The sequence below is a fragment of the Tasmannia lanceolata genome, unplaced genomic scaffold (assembly GCF_043159265.1).
Source record: "Tasmannia lanceolata isolate RefF3 unplaced genomic scaffold, GAP_Taslan_0.1 ptg000012l, whole genome shotgun sequence".
Lineage (NCBI taxonomy): Eukaryota > Viridiplantae > Streptophyta > Magnoliopsida > Canellales > Winteraceae > Tasmannia > Tasmannia lanceolata.
Window position 1 is genome coordinate 10,709,440 of NW_027518689.1, and position 14,516 is coordinate 10,723,955.

Consider the following 14,516-nt stretch of genomic DNA (forward strand, 5'->3'; position numbering starts at 1 on the left):
ACCATAAGGAGTTTGTTTCTTTGCCCTTGTCCAGGAAAGCATTTCAATTTTGATATCTGAGGCAACGTGAGCCACGGTTCTACTTTTTTCCTGGAAGATGTGTCTATTGCGTTCTTTCCAGACATTCCATACTATGGCATATGGAACTGTTGCCTAGAGTTTTTCTACCCATTTCTCCAAATGGTCCTGTGCGCAACCCTGAGAGAAGGGAGCTTATAGACTGAGGGCACACCCAGGAGATCCCAAAAGCTCCGATTGCTTTTGTCCATATGTGGTAAGCAAAAGAGCAGTGCAACATTAGATGATCCAGGGTTTCTTCATTTTGATGACAAGGGACACACATACTTGCCATATTGAAGTGTCTTTTCTTTAGGCGATCACATTTATTAATCCTCCTGTGTATCAGTGTCCATCCAAAAGCTACTACCCTTGGTGGAGCCATTGATTTCCAAATGTGCCTCGGAGAAACGTAACCTTCATTTAACAAAGCAAAGAAAGACTTGGCGGAGAATTCCCCAGTAGAAGACGGGATCCAGATTGTTTCATCCTCCTTATATTGCGAGCAATATGCCGGTTTGAGGGAAAGATGTAATCTTTGGAACTCTTGAATTTCATCATCCTTGATGTCTTGACGCACGCGAATATCCCAGAATCCTCTTCCCCCTTGGTCTTCTCTCACCAAGTAATTAGCAACAGTCGCTTCAGGGTTCGAAGCAATTCTAAAGAGTCTCGGAAATTCCAGGCAAAGTTTAGATTCACCGCACCAAAGATCCAGCTAGAATCTTACCTTGGTACCCTTTCCTACTTTGTAGCGGATTGAGCGATCGAACTCCTCTTTAGCAGAGCAAATGGATTTCCATGCTCTTGAGCCCTTTCCTCCCCTGAGTTTTTTAAAACTCCAGTCCCCCCCATTCGGAACCGTATTTTAGCCCTGTTACCCGATGCCATTAGGCAGATTTCTCCTTACCATATCTCCACAGCCACTTGCCAAGCAAGGATTTGTTACGTAGTCGAATCCTACCAATGCCCAGACCCCTGTTCGCCTTTGACTGTGTGACTTTCTCCCAGCTAATTAGGTGCCTTACCTTCTTCAATGTCCCGTCTCCTTCCCATAAGAAATTTCTTTCCAATGTCTCAATTCTCAAGGCCACCTTAACTGGGATTTTATGCAAGGACATGAAATATACAGGTAAGTTAGAGAGAGCTGCTTTGATTAGTGTGATCCTCCCCCTGAGCCTAGTTTTAAATTTCGGCCGAAATGTGTTGGTTTCGGTGGACACCGACACCGAAAGAACATAGACTCGGGAAAATACATCGTGTCGCTGAAATTGCCGAAATTTCCGTGAATACTTGGTGTCGGTGGGAAATTTGCACAAAATAGCCCTGGAATTGGAATTTCATCGAAATTTGGGGAAATTTCCTGCAAATTCCGTGCACCCACATGGGTTCTCTGAAAAAGTAAAAAAAAAAGGGGTCTGAAGACATGTTTTTTCAGCATGGTTCTTTGCTAAAGCCCATCTGCAAAGCAAAAAAAGCTCAAAAAATGAGATTGAATGGAATCTTACAGGAATAATCTTGCCTATAAGAAACAAGGTTGTCATCTTCTTTTCCATCATGCCATTTCCCAACCCTTTTTTTTCCTTTGCAAGATTTCTTCAATTTCTAGCCGCTTGCTTGCTCTCCTCTTCCGATTTCAACTTTCAAGGAAGGTAAGTTTTTAGGATTTTTTTTCTTCATCTCTGGTTTCAAACCATTGCTAGAAAAAAAAAAAAGACAGATTCTCTGTTTTGAAGAGAATCCCAGCTAGTAAAGTTATAATTTATAAAGTAGCATCATTTTTACATGGGACAGTCCCCTAACGTGTATTTATCACTTCTCTTTTACACTAGGGGGGGCTGTGCCAAGCAAAAAAGGGGACCAGGAAATGAAAACCCATTTTTCTTTTATCTATTAGCGTTTTTATATGATGTATTTGAGATTTTATATGGTGTAAGCCCTTATAATACCCTATTTTTCAAAAATTACTGTATGGACCATACTATAGGATGATCCAAACCGTCCATGTGATGGACCACAACGTATATAGATTGTGCCCAAAACATCACTTTTATAGGATGATCCCAACCCTCTGATCTATAAGGAACTGCAAATTATGGAAACCTCAATAGATCAGAGAGCTAAGATCATCCTATGTAAATGATTTTTGGGGAACTACCTATTTACGTTGTGATCCATCACATGGACGGTTTGGATCATCCTATGATGTGGTCCGTACGTACAACACTTTTTGGAAAATACAGTGTTATAAGGGGCTTACACGGTTACATGGCACCATATAAAATCTCATTAGAGTTTTTTTACTTTGGACAGCCCCTTCAAGTATATTTATGTCTATTGTTTTACACTAGAGGGGGCTGTCCCAAGTAAAAATACGGGCTGAGAATTGATATCACCACCACCATATTTAGATAATTTCACTAACTCATGTAGTCATCTTGTATTTTACTATATTAAGTTCTGTCAAAGGGTTATCACCACCACCATATTTTGATAATCTCACTCGCTCAGCTTGTATTCTTGATTGCCACTTCCTGCTTTTTACTTGGGACAGCCCCCTCTAGTGTATTTAGGAGTACTGTTTTACACTAGAGGGGGGCTGTCCCATGTAAAATAATGGGCTGGGAATTGATATTACCACCACCACCACCATATTTTGATAATTTCACTCGCTCAGCTTGTATTCTTGATTGCCACTTCCTGCTTTTTTACTTGGGACAGCCCCCTCTAGTGTATTTATGAGTACTGTTTTACACTAGAGGGGGGCTGTCCCATGTAAAATAATGGGCTGGGAATTGATATTACCACCACCATCTTATATAGTTATATTTTAGTATTTAAAGTGTTGTCCAATTAAAGATAAAAGACAGATGAGTTTGTGCAAATATCAAAGCATGGTTATGCTGTTAACATATCCCACAGCCATATGTTGATAATTTCACTAATCCATCTTGTATTTTAGTATGTAAAGTGCTGTCAAAGTTAGCTTTTTGTAATTTAAAACGATAATATCAAGTTAGCATCTTTCATGTGTAAAAAAGTAGGAACATTCTAAACAGCATACTTTTTGGCAGATTTTTTCAAGCTGCAAGCCTATAACTAATTCACCATGCCACGTCATTGTCGAGATGAGGATGAAGTTGCAGACATTGGTTGGCAATATGGGCGGCCTGATGGCGGCAGCACAAACAATGTGCAATTTTTGTGGGAAGAGAATAGGCGGTGGAGGTATCACAAGATTGAAACATCGCTTGATAGGTAAAGGGGGAAATGTGACAGCATGCCTATCTTGCCCTAGAGAGGTCAAGGAGATCATTTCAAAGTCCCTACAGGAGTCCAAAATGGATAAACAAAACAAAGAGAAGAGAAGAGCAGAGTTCATTGATGCTGTGACGGGAGACTATGGTGGAAATGACAGCGACGACAACGATATTGCATACCCATCTGATATTGAGACAGACATACAAAAGATGCAGTATAAGCGTGCATTGAGAGAGTCCAGGAATGATGAGGACGAGAGGAGGTAGATGAGCCATCTTTCCTCTACCTGGCCGAAATTTGGCCCATCCATACATGAGGGGGGTGGCGGTAGTTCAAGGGGGGAAAGGCCGAAGCAGACGACCTTGACACGTGGGGGTAGCTTAAGGGATCCAGCAAGCATGGACCCGGCGCTATGTAGAAAAGGAAAACAGAGAAGCATTAAAAACATGTGGGGGAATGCAAAGGAAGTTGTAGGGCGGGCATATGCAAAATTCTCCTTCCACAATGCCATCCCAGCACATGCTACAAATAGCCCATATTTGCAGCACTTTGTAGAATTAGCTGGCCAGTATGGGACATGTGTGAAAGCCCCCACCTCATATGAAATTATGAACAAATATTTGCCCATGGAGGTTAAAGAACTGAAGGAGTACATCAAAGGCTTGAAGAACCAGTGGCCCGAATATGGAGTAACAATAATGTCAGATGGTTGGACTAGTCCCACAAGACAGTCAATCATCAATTTTATGGTATACTGTGACGGTAAGACCGTCTTCCTAAAGAGTATTGAGGCATCTGACGTTGTGAAAGATTATAAGTTCATCTACAAGCATATGGTCGATGTAATAAAAAAGGTTGGGAAGGAGAATGTTGTTCAAATTGTCACTGACATTGGGAGCAACTACTACAAGAAAGCTGGACAGAAGATTATGTCGAAGCATAAAATATTCTGGACTCCGTGTGTAGCGCACTATATAGACCTTATGTTGAAAGACATTGGAAAAAAGAAGACAGTGAGGAAGGTAGTTCATGAGGCTAGATCAGTGACTAATTTCTTATACAACCACGGGTATATATTGTCCATCATGAGGAACATGTGTGGAGGAGACTTGGTACGCCCTGGGCTTACTAGGTTTGCCACCAACTACATTGCTCTCCAGAGTATGCTAGACAAGAAGGTTGGGTTAAAGCAGTTATTCTCATCCAAAGAGTTGAATGAGTACAAGGAGAGCAGGAGTGTAGTTGGAAAGAGGGCTGAGGAGATCGTCGGTAAACCAAGCTTTTGGGATCAGTACAGAACTGTAGTTGGTATATTGGAGCCCATTGTAAAGGTATTGAGGATGGTTGATGGGGACAAAAAGCCTACTATGGGTTCTTTGTATCATGCCATTAGATTGATGAAGGAGGCAATAAAAGCAGTTGCTCCTCGATCCTATCAAGACTATCATATCATCATCGATAATAGATGGACAAATATGCTCCTCCATCCACTTCATTCGGCTGGTATGATCACAACAGACAACACCAACATAGTCTTATTATCTCTTATGTCATGATTTATGATATAGTAATGAATTATTTCTTATTAGCATATTATCTCAATCCAAAGTATCAATACACCCAGCAACTTGCTACTCGCGCCGATCTCATTGAAGATTTACAGATTGTGGTCGCCAAGTTGGAACCGGATGCTACTGCAGAAGCCACTGCTTTAGCAGAGGTAAACATTGCATTATTTCACTATAAATAGATGAGTATATATTGTAATTTTTAACTAATAGCTATTACTGTTAATTCTATTGGAGATCAAGAAGTTTAGGGATGCACTTGGATCCTTTGGACGTCCGGCTGCCATAGTCGGATGACATAAGACACTACCAGGTATAAGCTAAAGCTAGTAAAGTTATTACTTGTCGATTGAGCAAGCAATTAATTAATCTGTTATTGTTATTTGCAGCCGAGTGGTGGGTGCTATATGGGGGAGATGCTCCGAACCTGAGAAAGATAGCCATAGAAGTGTTATCTCAGACAGCGTCTTCTTCAGATTCTGAGAGAAATTGGAGCACTTTCAACCTCATCCACTCTAAAAGGAGGAACAGGCTTGGATATGAAAACTTGCACAAGCTTGTATATGTCCACTATAACACATGATTGAGGATGAAACACACCTCTATAGAACAAGACCGAGAGGACTACACCGATCCAATTGATCTCACAGACATATTCTGTGAAAATGATGAGGATGACCCGCTCTATGAGTGGTTGAAGGAGGCTGGAGAGCCGAATCCTATGACAAGACGATGATGATACATTGCCGCCGGATACAGAGGGCCTCGCTCAACCCATTGTCGTTCCGATATAGGGTAGTGACGATGATTTGTCAATAGACTCTCCATCGGATGATGATACAGGTGGGAATGCCGGTGGTGGTGGGGGCAGTGTGGGAGGTGCTAGAACTTCTGGTGGTGGGGGTAGTGTGGGAGGTGATGAGCCTTATAGGCTACTTAGCCCATTCACACCGGAGCTGAGGTTTGACCACGTTACACAAGATGATGATCATGGTGCACGACCCCAACCAAGGCAAAGACAAGTATTCCAACGACGACGGAAGTATCATCCCACTGATGAAGAAGATGACTCCTTAGATGCTCATTCTCGTTATGGAGTTGATAGTTGGACAGACACATTCGAGAGTTTGAGTGTTGAAGGTGGGATTCCACAGAGTTATGGTTATGGACCGGTCGATGCATCTTCCGAGAGTGGATGGGGTTCGACTGCTTCTTTTTGGGCATGAGTATGGGTATGGGATGTCATATGATTCACATGCACATGCACATGGCGAGGCATCATCTTCGTTCGGAGCAGCACCGATAGCGCTTGTCCCTACTATGGCGTACCCACGTGTGGGATTGTTGATGCAAGTTGAGCCATATGTCTATTAGTATTATGTCCAGCAATACCAACAGTTGTATGTCCTTCACATGTCCTGGCAAGAGTACTACATATTCATTGAAAACCAGATTCGCCAGCAGATGCATTGTGCCCATCATGACCGAGTTCGAGAAAGGGATGATGGATTCGAACCGCCTCGTAACTCAATGTGGTATTGACATCGAGTTGGAGTCCTTAGAGGGGTGGTTGCCGATTCTTTTGTGTTTACATTATGCTTTGTTACATTGTATTTCTTTACTTTATGTTTAGAATTCACTTTATGATTCAAGACATGAGTGATAGCGCATCTCACTAGATGGTCGCATTGTTAAACAATTATGGATGACTCACTTGCTTATGTAATGGTTCCTAATTGTGTATTTATGTTTATTATAGCATTTCACATTGGTCAAATCCTATGATTTGTGGACACGGCACGGGTGTCATGTGTCGACACCGACACGGAGTGTCGGACACAGCAACTCCTCAAAATCTAGAAACGGGGACAGAGGTGGAGATTAGAACACTTAATTTATTTTATCCCAAAATCTGTTTTCATCTTGCTTTTTTTCAGCATACATTACAGAAAGAAAGCACCATGTTTACTATTTTGTAAAAGGGAAGTGATAAATTTACCCCTTCTTTACTTAGAACAGCCCCCCTCTAGTGTATTTATGTGATTATGTCTAATCTTTTACACTAGAGGGTCTGTCCATGGTAAAAAAGGGGGGTGAATATATCATCTCCCTATGTAAAATCTCTTTCCATATCTGGTCGAATGAATTTGACCCAAGGTCCCATCTTTGTTTTACTTTTTCTCCTGCAGTTACAGTTTTAATAGCTCTCTTGGGAACTGTAACAATCAATGGAAATCATCTCCTTGTTTTACTTTTTCTCTTAATATAGATAACAAATCATCTCCTTGCTTTGATATTAACAGCCATCTTTGTTTTACTTTTCTCTAAAAGTCTTAATAGCTCTTTTGGGAACTGTAACAGTCAGTGAAAAAGCATTAATAAAGATGACCCTGCCAGTATTGATGAGACCCATTCTGCTTCCACCTGGCATGAAAGCAGACATCCAAAGCAGATGTCCATCACCAAACTTTTCGGGCCTCTTAGTGTCAGTTTGTTGATGGGAAATATGGGGAAAAAAGCTAAAAGCCAACGTCTTCTAGACTTCAGATCTGCTATTTCTATCTCTATCTCTGCGACATCAAGAGACGTGTCCACACACGTGTCAACACGGGTTGTTGCTAAAAAATCGACGTCTCGACGAATCATAGGTCAAATCGGTCCTAAATGTAATTTTTTCGTTTTTAAAAAAAAAGGGAATGTTCCGAAATTTTGGGCCGAAATTTCGAAATTTCTGCCGAAATCATGAAATTTCGGACTTATTTAAATAATCATTTCGAAATTTTACCAAATTTTGGATTTCGGTGGGGTCCGAAATCGGTACTGAAACCGATATTTAAAACGTTGCCCCCAAGAGAGGTTTACTTTTTCTTCCAAGTAGCCAGTTTCCTTTCAATTCTTTCAACTACCGGATCCCATTGGGACGCCGATGGAATACCGAATCCTAAGGGCAATCCCAAATAGGAAATCGGAAAAGACTCTGCAGAACACCCAATAGACACTGCCAATCTTTGCACCTCTAGTTGATCCAAATTTATGCCCAGGAGCATGCTTATACCTAAATTAATTTTAAGGCCAGATGCGACCTCAAACCACTTGAGGATTGTCATGACATTGGAGATAGCCTGAGGGGTGTATTGGATAAAGACAAGTGTATCATTTGCAAATTGGAGATGGGTTATCTCTTCAGCTAACTGGCCCACTCGAAATCCCCCAATCAACCCCATTCTGTTTGCTTTTGTCAACAATAGACTAAGTGCCTCCACTACCATGATAAACAAATAAGGTGCCAATAGGTCCCCCTGTCGGATCCCCCTTGATGCTTTAAAGAAACCTTCTGCTAAGCCATTAATGATTACTGAGAAAGAGTTGGCTGATATCAATGCTCTAACCCAATTCCTCCATGATGATCCAAAACCCATTATTTCTTGAATGAAATCAAGGACATCCCAATCAACATGGTCATATGCCTTTTCTTTCTATATCAATTTTGAAAAGAAGGCCCAGACGCCCACTTCTTTTTGCTGAATCGATAAGTTCATTAGCTATTAGGACACCATCAAGAATTTGCCTTGAGTCAACAAAGGCTCCCTGGAATTGTGATATGATATCCCCCATGTAACTTTTCACTCTTCGGGCTAATAGCTTGGCAACTATTTTGGGATACTGTGCATCAGACTAATCGGGCAGAAGTCTCTCCTCCCAATAATACCTTCCTTTTTTGGGATTAATGTGATGAAGGTCGCTTTCGCTGCTGCACTAATGATTCCTCTCTGGGCGAATTCAACAAAGAAAGCCATAATGTCCTTTTTCAAGATTAATGCGATGAAGGTCGCTTTCGCTGCTGCACTAATGATTCCTCTCTGGGCGAATTCAACAAAGAAAGCCATAATGTCCTTTTTCAAGATCCTCCAAAAAGACTGGAAGAAAGCCATAGGATAACCATCCGAAGCTGGGGCTTTGTCCCCAGCCATTGAGAAGATAGCTTGTTCGACCTCCTCCTCTGTGAAATTGCGATCCAGATTAGCTCTCTGTTCACCTCGATAGTTGTTTGAAGTTAAGACCCTCCATCTTCGGACGCCACTGCACAGCTTTTGAATAGAGGCTTGAATAGAATTCCACAATTAAAGATTTGATGAGATTGGGGTCTTCAACTATTGATTACCCGTGTCTTAGGAAATTGATCAGGTTTACCCTCCGGCGGGAATTGGATGTGTGGTAAAAGAATTTGGAATTCTTATCCCCAGCCTTGAGCCACAAGGCATGGGATTTTTGTCTCCAGCGGATCTCTTCTCTGCGCAGAAGCTTCTCATTTTCGGCCAGAAGGTTTAGAAGAGCAAGCTGATCCTCCTCTGACAGTGTCCCTTCCTCTTCTTTGAGTTCAAAAGAGGCCAGCCTATTTAAGATAGCCTCTTTTCTCTGACTAGATTCTTCATCGAAAGTATTTTGCTATTCCTTGATTATGAGTTTAAGCCTTTTAGTTTTTGGCAAATAACATATCCTTTCCAGCCCCTGACATCTAGCTCATTCCACCACTGCTCAACCTTTTCTGCAAAGCGTGCTTCCAAAAGATTCCGTTCTTGGCAACGCTTTCTGAGAAATGAGTGGGAAACGTTCCTCCCATTCACGAGAGAGGACACGATCGATCCTTGTCATAACAAGGCGAACCTGTTTATTGGACCAAGTGAATTTTGCTCCGTTGAGAGGGATGCTCAGTAATTCATTGTTTTGAATAAAGTTTGAAAAGTTCCTCATGCTGGTTGTACTTCTCGAAAGTGTATTTTTTTCGGATGGAAAGTGAATTGTATTGAAGTCACCCCTAGAATCCAGGGACCCTGCCATGATTCTCTACGAGAATTCAGCTCCTGCCATAATTTCCTTCTCTGAGATGAACGAGTTGGCCCATAAACAGCTGTGAGCATCCAATCCTCATTCCAATCGAGAGAAGAGAAGACTATAGTTTTAAAAAATCTCCCTTCTCTAACAGCTTTTTGACGGAATCTACTCTCCCTCCAAATGACAATGATTCCCCTTGCTGTGCCATTCGCATCCTTTGCAACATATTCTCGCTGGTTCCTCCCCCAGGACCTATTAATTGTAACATCTGTGACCCCCATTAGTTTTGATTCAATTAATGCCGCCAAGTCTAACCGATTCTTAGCAATAAAGTCTTTCACAATCCGAAATTTCCTATCCTCTCTTAGTCCCCTAATGTTCCAGAAGCCTATCTTCATTGGGAGCGGGAATGTACTCCCAAGGCTTCAAAACTCTTCAAACAGAGACCCCTTGCTGGCCTGGGATCCACGCAGGACCCTTTTCTCCAGGACACAGCAGATTTCTCGAAAATTCCGGTACAGATTGAGAGGTGCTTCTAAAGGAGACGTTGGGTTTATCATTTGGTTTCTGGTTTTGTACAGCCCCTCTACTTTGTTTTCTTCCTTTTGCAGACCAGTGTTTTGATAAGTGTCTCTTTGGTTTTTTTTCCTTCTTCTTCAAGCCTTGCCTTAAGATGCCCAAAGCTCGATTTACCTTATTCGCTAATTGTGGGTGGACCCAGGGCAGTAAGGTCTTTTGCTGTTTGGGTCCGGGATGCATTGTTGCCATTATGCCTGGTCTAGTCACTTTTCCAGCCAGTTTTGTCGTGGGCAATTGAAATTGAAATTTTGAAATCGCTCTCTGTGGGTTAGAGGGCTCGCTAGAGTCTTCCAATGCGCGACTTTGAGGCTGCCACGTGGGAACTGATCTATGAGATTTGCTACTCGCACGTGTCCGGGGTTGCCACTTGGGAACCGATACAACGGTCTTCTCTTTGGTGTTGGTACGGTAGCCGGAGCTATTCAACACTGACGCCGGTGCCCGTTCCTGAAATATTCCAGTAGGTTCCCTTGGTCTCCGAGCTTCAGCATTGACTTCGGCAATCGGTTCAACCCTTACTTGGAAGGAGATACCGTTAACCTGAAGATCCACCAGCGATTTCTGTATTTTCCAAGCCGGGGCAATGATTTTCACTGAAGCAAAACTCATACAGTCTTCATGGTGTCCTTTCATATCTGTCTCAAGGACCGTTCCAAATAACGAGCCCAAGGCTTGCACCGTTGAGATGGCCCAAACATGGAGGGGGATTCTTGTAAATCTAACCCACATAATTTCAGCACCCTGTTGATAACTTAGGTTCCACTCCGTGAGAGAGGATAAATAGTCACCAGACGCCCTATCCCCCTTGTTCTTTTGGTTGGCTACCATGTGCTCCTCTTGAAACATGAAAAGAACTTCCTGAGGTGCAAGAACGGAGGGTTTTGGTAAGGTAGGGAGATTCCAAAACCCTTTCACCCATGTCCATAAGTCTTTCAGCCCTACTTCATGGTTTTTGAGACGACCAATTAGGCATGATTTTAAGATCTGTTGTTTCTTCTCGATCTCTTGTCCAGAGACTAGGACAGATGATACTCTATTCGTCTTAGTGATAAGGGTATTGCCGGAATTTGGCCAGATCTTTTCCTCTCTTGGGTTTTGTTGACGGCGAGATTTGGTTTGAGGCAGAGATGTCACTACTGAAGTACCGTCTCAGAGATGTCACTGCTGAAGCACCGTCTCTTCCACCATAACAGACCCTACAGAGTTTCCGCCATTTGAAATTCTGGTATTGACACTTCAGACAACCCCAATCCTTCCGTCGAGCAAAACCTTCCATTGTTTGTGCCAAACAACAATCTCTTTCGATTTTGACCGGATCTGGTCCGGCCAGAATCTATCTTCAAGTTATGAAGGGTGGCAGGTTCTTCTAGTCTTTGGTAAGGACTTTTACGGATGCATATGCCAAACAATGGTCGTGGTCCCCTGATAATTGAACTTTTAGGACCTGACTGAAGTATTTTCCCATAGCTTCGAGCGATGGAGATGTCCATCCATGTAATGGAACATCATAAAATCTGACCCAAATCGACTTCGCTCCTGAATTGAGAGCTGGGTTCCAAATTTGGATGGATGAAACGTGACTCCCAAAAGCATCTCCACCCCGTCGCAGGATGCGAGATGCTTGGGTTTCCGATTCGAAGCAGAATAGTGCCTACATTGAGTTGATCTTGTAGGGTTTTGGAAGGTTTGGGATCCCCCATACATTTTTTAGCCCAATCTCAGACCACATCAAGGTTTTGGAGGGCTATCTTACGTTCCTCTACCACAGCTGAGGGGATTTGAATTTCCGGAAATCTGCTAAAGACTCCAGCGCTTCAGGATTCCTCCTCCTATCTAAGGTCCGGAGAGCCCCCATTTTCTGGGGATCCTCTATTTTTGCCCAAGTTACACTTTCGGCATTATTGGGGTTGTCCAAAATTGTAATATCCACCATGGTTTTAAATTTCGGCCGAAACGTTTCGTTTCGGCCGATATTTCGGTTTCGGTGGAAAACGAAACGAAATCCACATTGAGTCAGAAATTTTGGTGAAACGTTTCGGAAATTTCACCGAAATGTCGGTGAAATTTTTTCAAGATTTCGTCCGAAATTTCATACCGAAACCGAAATGTTTCGGTTTCACTGATGACCGAAACCGAGATTTAAAACCTTGATATCCACATACAGTGCATCGCCAATTGCAGTCTGGGGTAGTCCTTCTGCTTTCTTCATTCCTTCTATCAGTAGCTCTTTGATTGCCTACTGGGTTGGTTCGTGCCAGGTCTGCCCTTCCAAACCCATAGGTACTCCGCAGCGAAGTTTGGGGTGATGCGATAATACTTCGTGCCAGCAATCCTTCTGCAGTTGTAACACTTGAAGGGCATCTAGAACTGAGTATCCAACATCGATAAAGTTTAGATATACATCCTTTAAAACCTCTATTTCGAACCCACAACTATAATAGCTTCTACTATTAGTGCTTCCAAGGAAGGGCACGCTTGGCGAGTTCCCCTGGTGATGACCAAAGTAGTCACGCACCGGCGATCTCCCCCTGTGATGACCAAAGTAGTCACGCACCGGCGATCTCCCCGTTGATGTCCAAAATAGTCACGTACCGTCATCCCTCAAAAAGTTCTCCAACAACTCAAAAGATTCATGGGTGTGTGGCTTCATCCTCTGTAGATCTTCTTTGTTGAGGAAAAATAGGTCGGAAATCGCTGATTTGGGTCTTTGTCAGCATCCACGTTCTTTCTTTTTCTTCCTCTCACAGCCATGGCTGGGGTGAGATGGAGAGGGGTTTCGGGGAAGCATTCGATGCATCTATGTATGTATTGTTGTTGTTGTTCCTTTGCTTCTGAATGTTTGTATCATCAGAAATGCTCGACATGGAAAATTTCTAGACAATTGAAATTACATTGTTGCATGTGTTTCCACATACTAACTTCACCAATAAAGTGATTGAAAGTCAAATAGAACAGAAACTAGGTATCTGATCAAAGTTGCAAAAGCTGCCTCTGATGTTCCATCTATTGGATAGATCTTCGGCATTCCACTCGAATGTTTAAATCATTATATTGTTGTAGCATCTTTTATTGTTTCTTACATGCTCAAGTCTCATTGTATGCGTAGCCATTTCCTTTCTGAAACAATCGCTGCATCCATACTTTTTCTTCATGTGACAAGTTTTGTGTTCCGTGTGCTTTCCGTGGTAGTACTGAGGTCTGGAAATGATTGTGTCTATTAAATTAAGAGTCCACAATTGGTGTGAATTCTTTTAGAAGCAGACATTGAAATAAAGTTTTTTAGCTCAAGAACATATCAACACGGTGCCTTTAATACTTATTCATTTTACTAAAATCTTAAAGCAACATGATCATCTCATCTTCAAGATTCGAGTGATCTATGGTTCTCTAGTATGGATGCCAACTCTAGTATGAATGCCATTTTAAAGCTTTTGTGTTAATATTATTTAGAAACTGGCATGATTTTAGAACCCATGAAGACGGATACACAAAATTTATCTTCACACTTCAAATTACGTTCCAGTCGAGAAAATCAAAGAAATGTATATATCAGAAATGACAGAGACATTTCCAAAATTCTTCAATGCAAAGGATTTTCATTCTCCTGTTTCCTATTGTACCACACCCCCATTTCCAAAATTTGTTGATGTCCATCCCAAAGATTGAAAGTTGAATTGATTGAGTACAACCTTACTATGATCTTTGTGCAAGCAAACTATTTTTTGAATAACCCCAGTTAACTATTCAGTTAACCATCTACATTAACCAGCGGGAGTATAAGCTATCAATGCTTATTCTTCAAGACATGTATTGGTGCAAGGTATACGGAAAATCCTCCAAAGTTCTCCTTTCGGGTGCTGTGCTCCTAAAGTACACATCTCATTTGGTTTAGTCGATGTATGAGATGCTCCTGCCATCAATCATGCTTTTTGGATGTTGTAGGCCGTCCTATGGTATTCAAACTGTTTTATTCAAATATTATTTTCTAGGTATTATGCAAGTGGTGATAGAACAACATGTTTAGGTGAGCATGTTAGTTCAGTATAGTTTCAGATTCTTTATTTGTCTCTATCGATTATTTTGGGTACGCATATATCCACTGTCCTACAACATCCACAAAGCTTAGTTGGGACAAAGGCTTAGTTGAGTTGAGTTATATATCCACTGTCCTTGTTGTGTGGTTAAATGATGTAGGGGTATGGACCTAAACTAGAAGAA

The 14,516-nt window shown here is 41.9% G+C and overlaps 2 protein-coding genes across 3 annotated transcripts in view; both read left to right on the forward strand.

The window, feature by feature from the left end:
- Nucleotides 1-14,516, forward strand: part of LOC143887615 (phospholipid-transporting ATPase 2-like) — a 158,117-nt gene that overhangs the window by 97,272 nt on the left and 46,329 nt on the right. The gene's annotated exons all lie outside the window — the stretch shown is intronic.
- LOC143887072 (uncharacterized) lies at nucleotides 3,145-6,545 on the forward strand. The gene is made up of 4 exons (XM_077391181.1): nucleotides 3,145-4,821; nucleotides 4,908-5,038; nucleotides 5,124-5,199; nucleotides 5,276-6,545. Exons 1-3 carry the CDS (start codon nucleotides 3,585-3,587, stop codon nucleotides 5,181-5,183), a joined length of 1,428 nt encoding a protein of 475 aa, XP_077247296.1. The 5' UTR covers nucleotides 3,145-3,584; the 3' UTR covers nucleotides 5,184-5,199; nucleotides 5,276-6,545.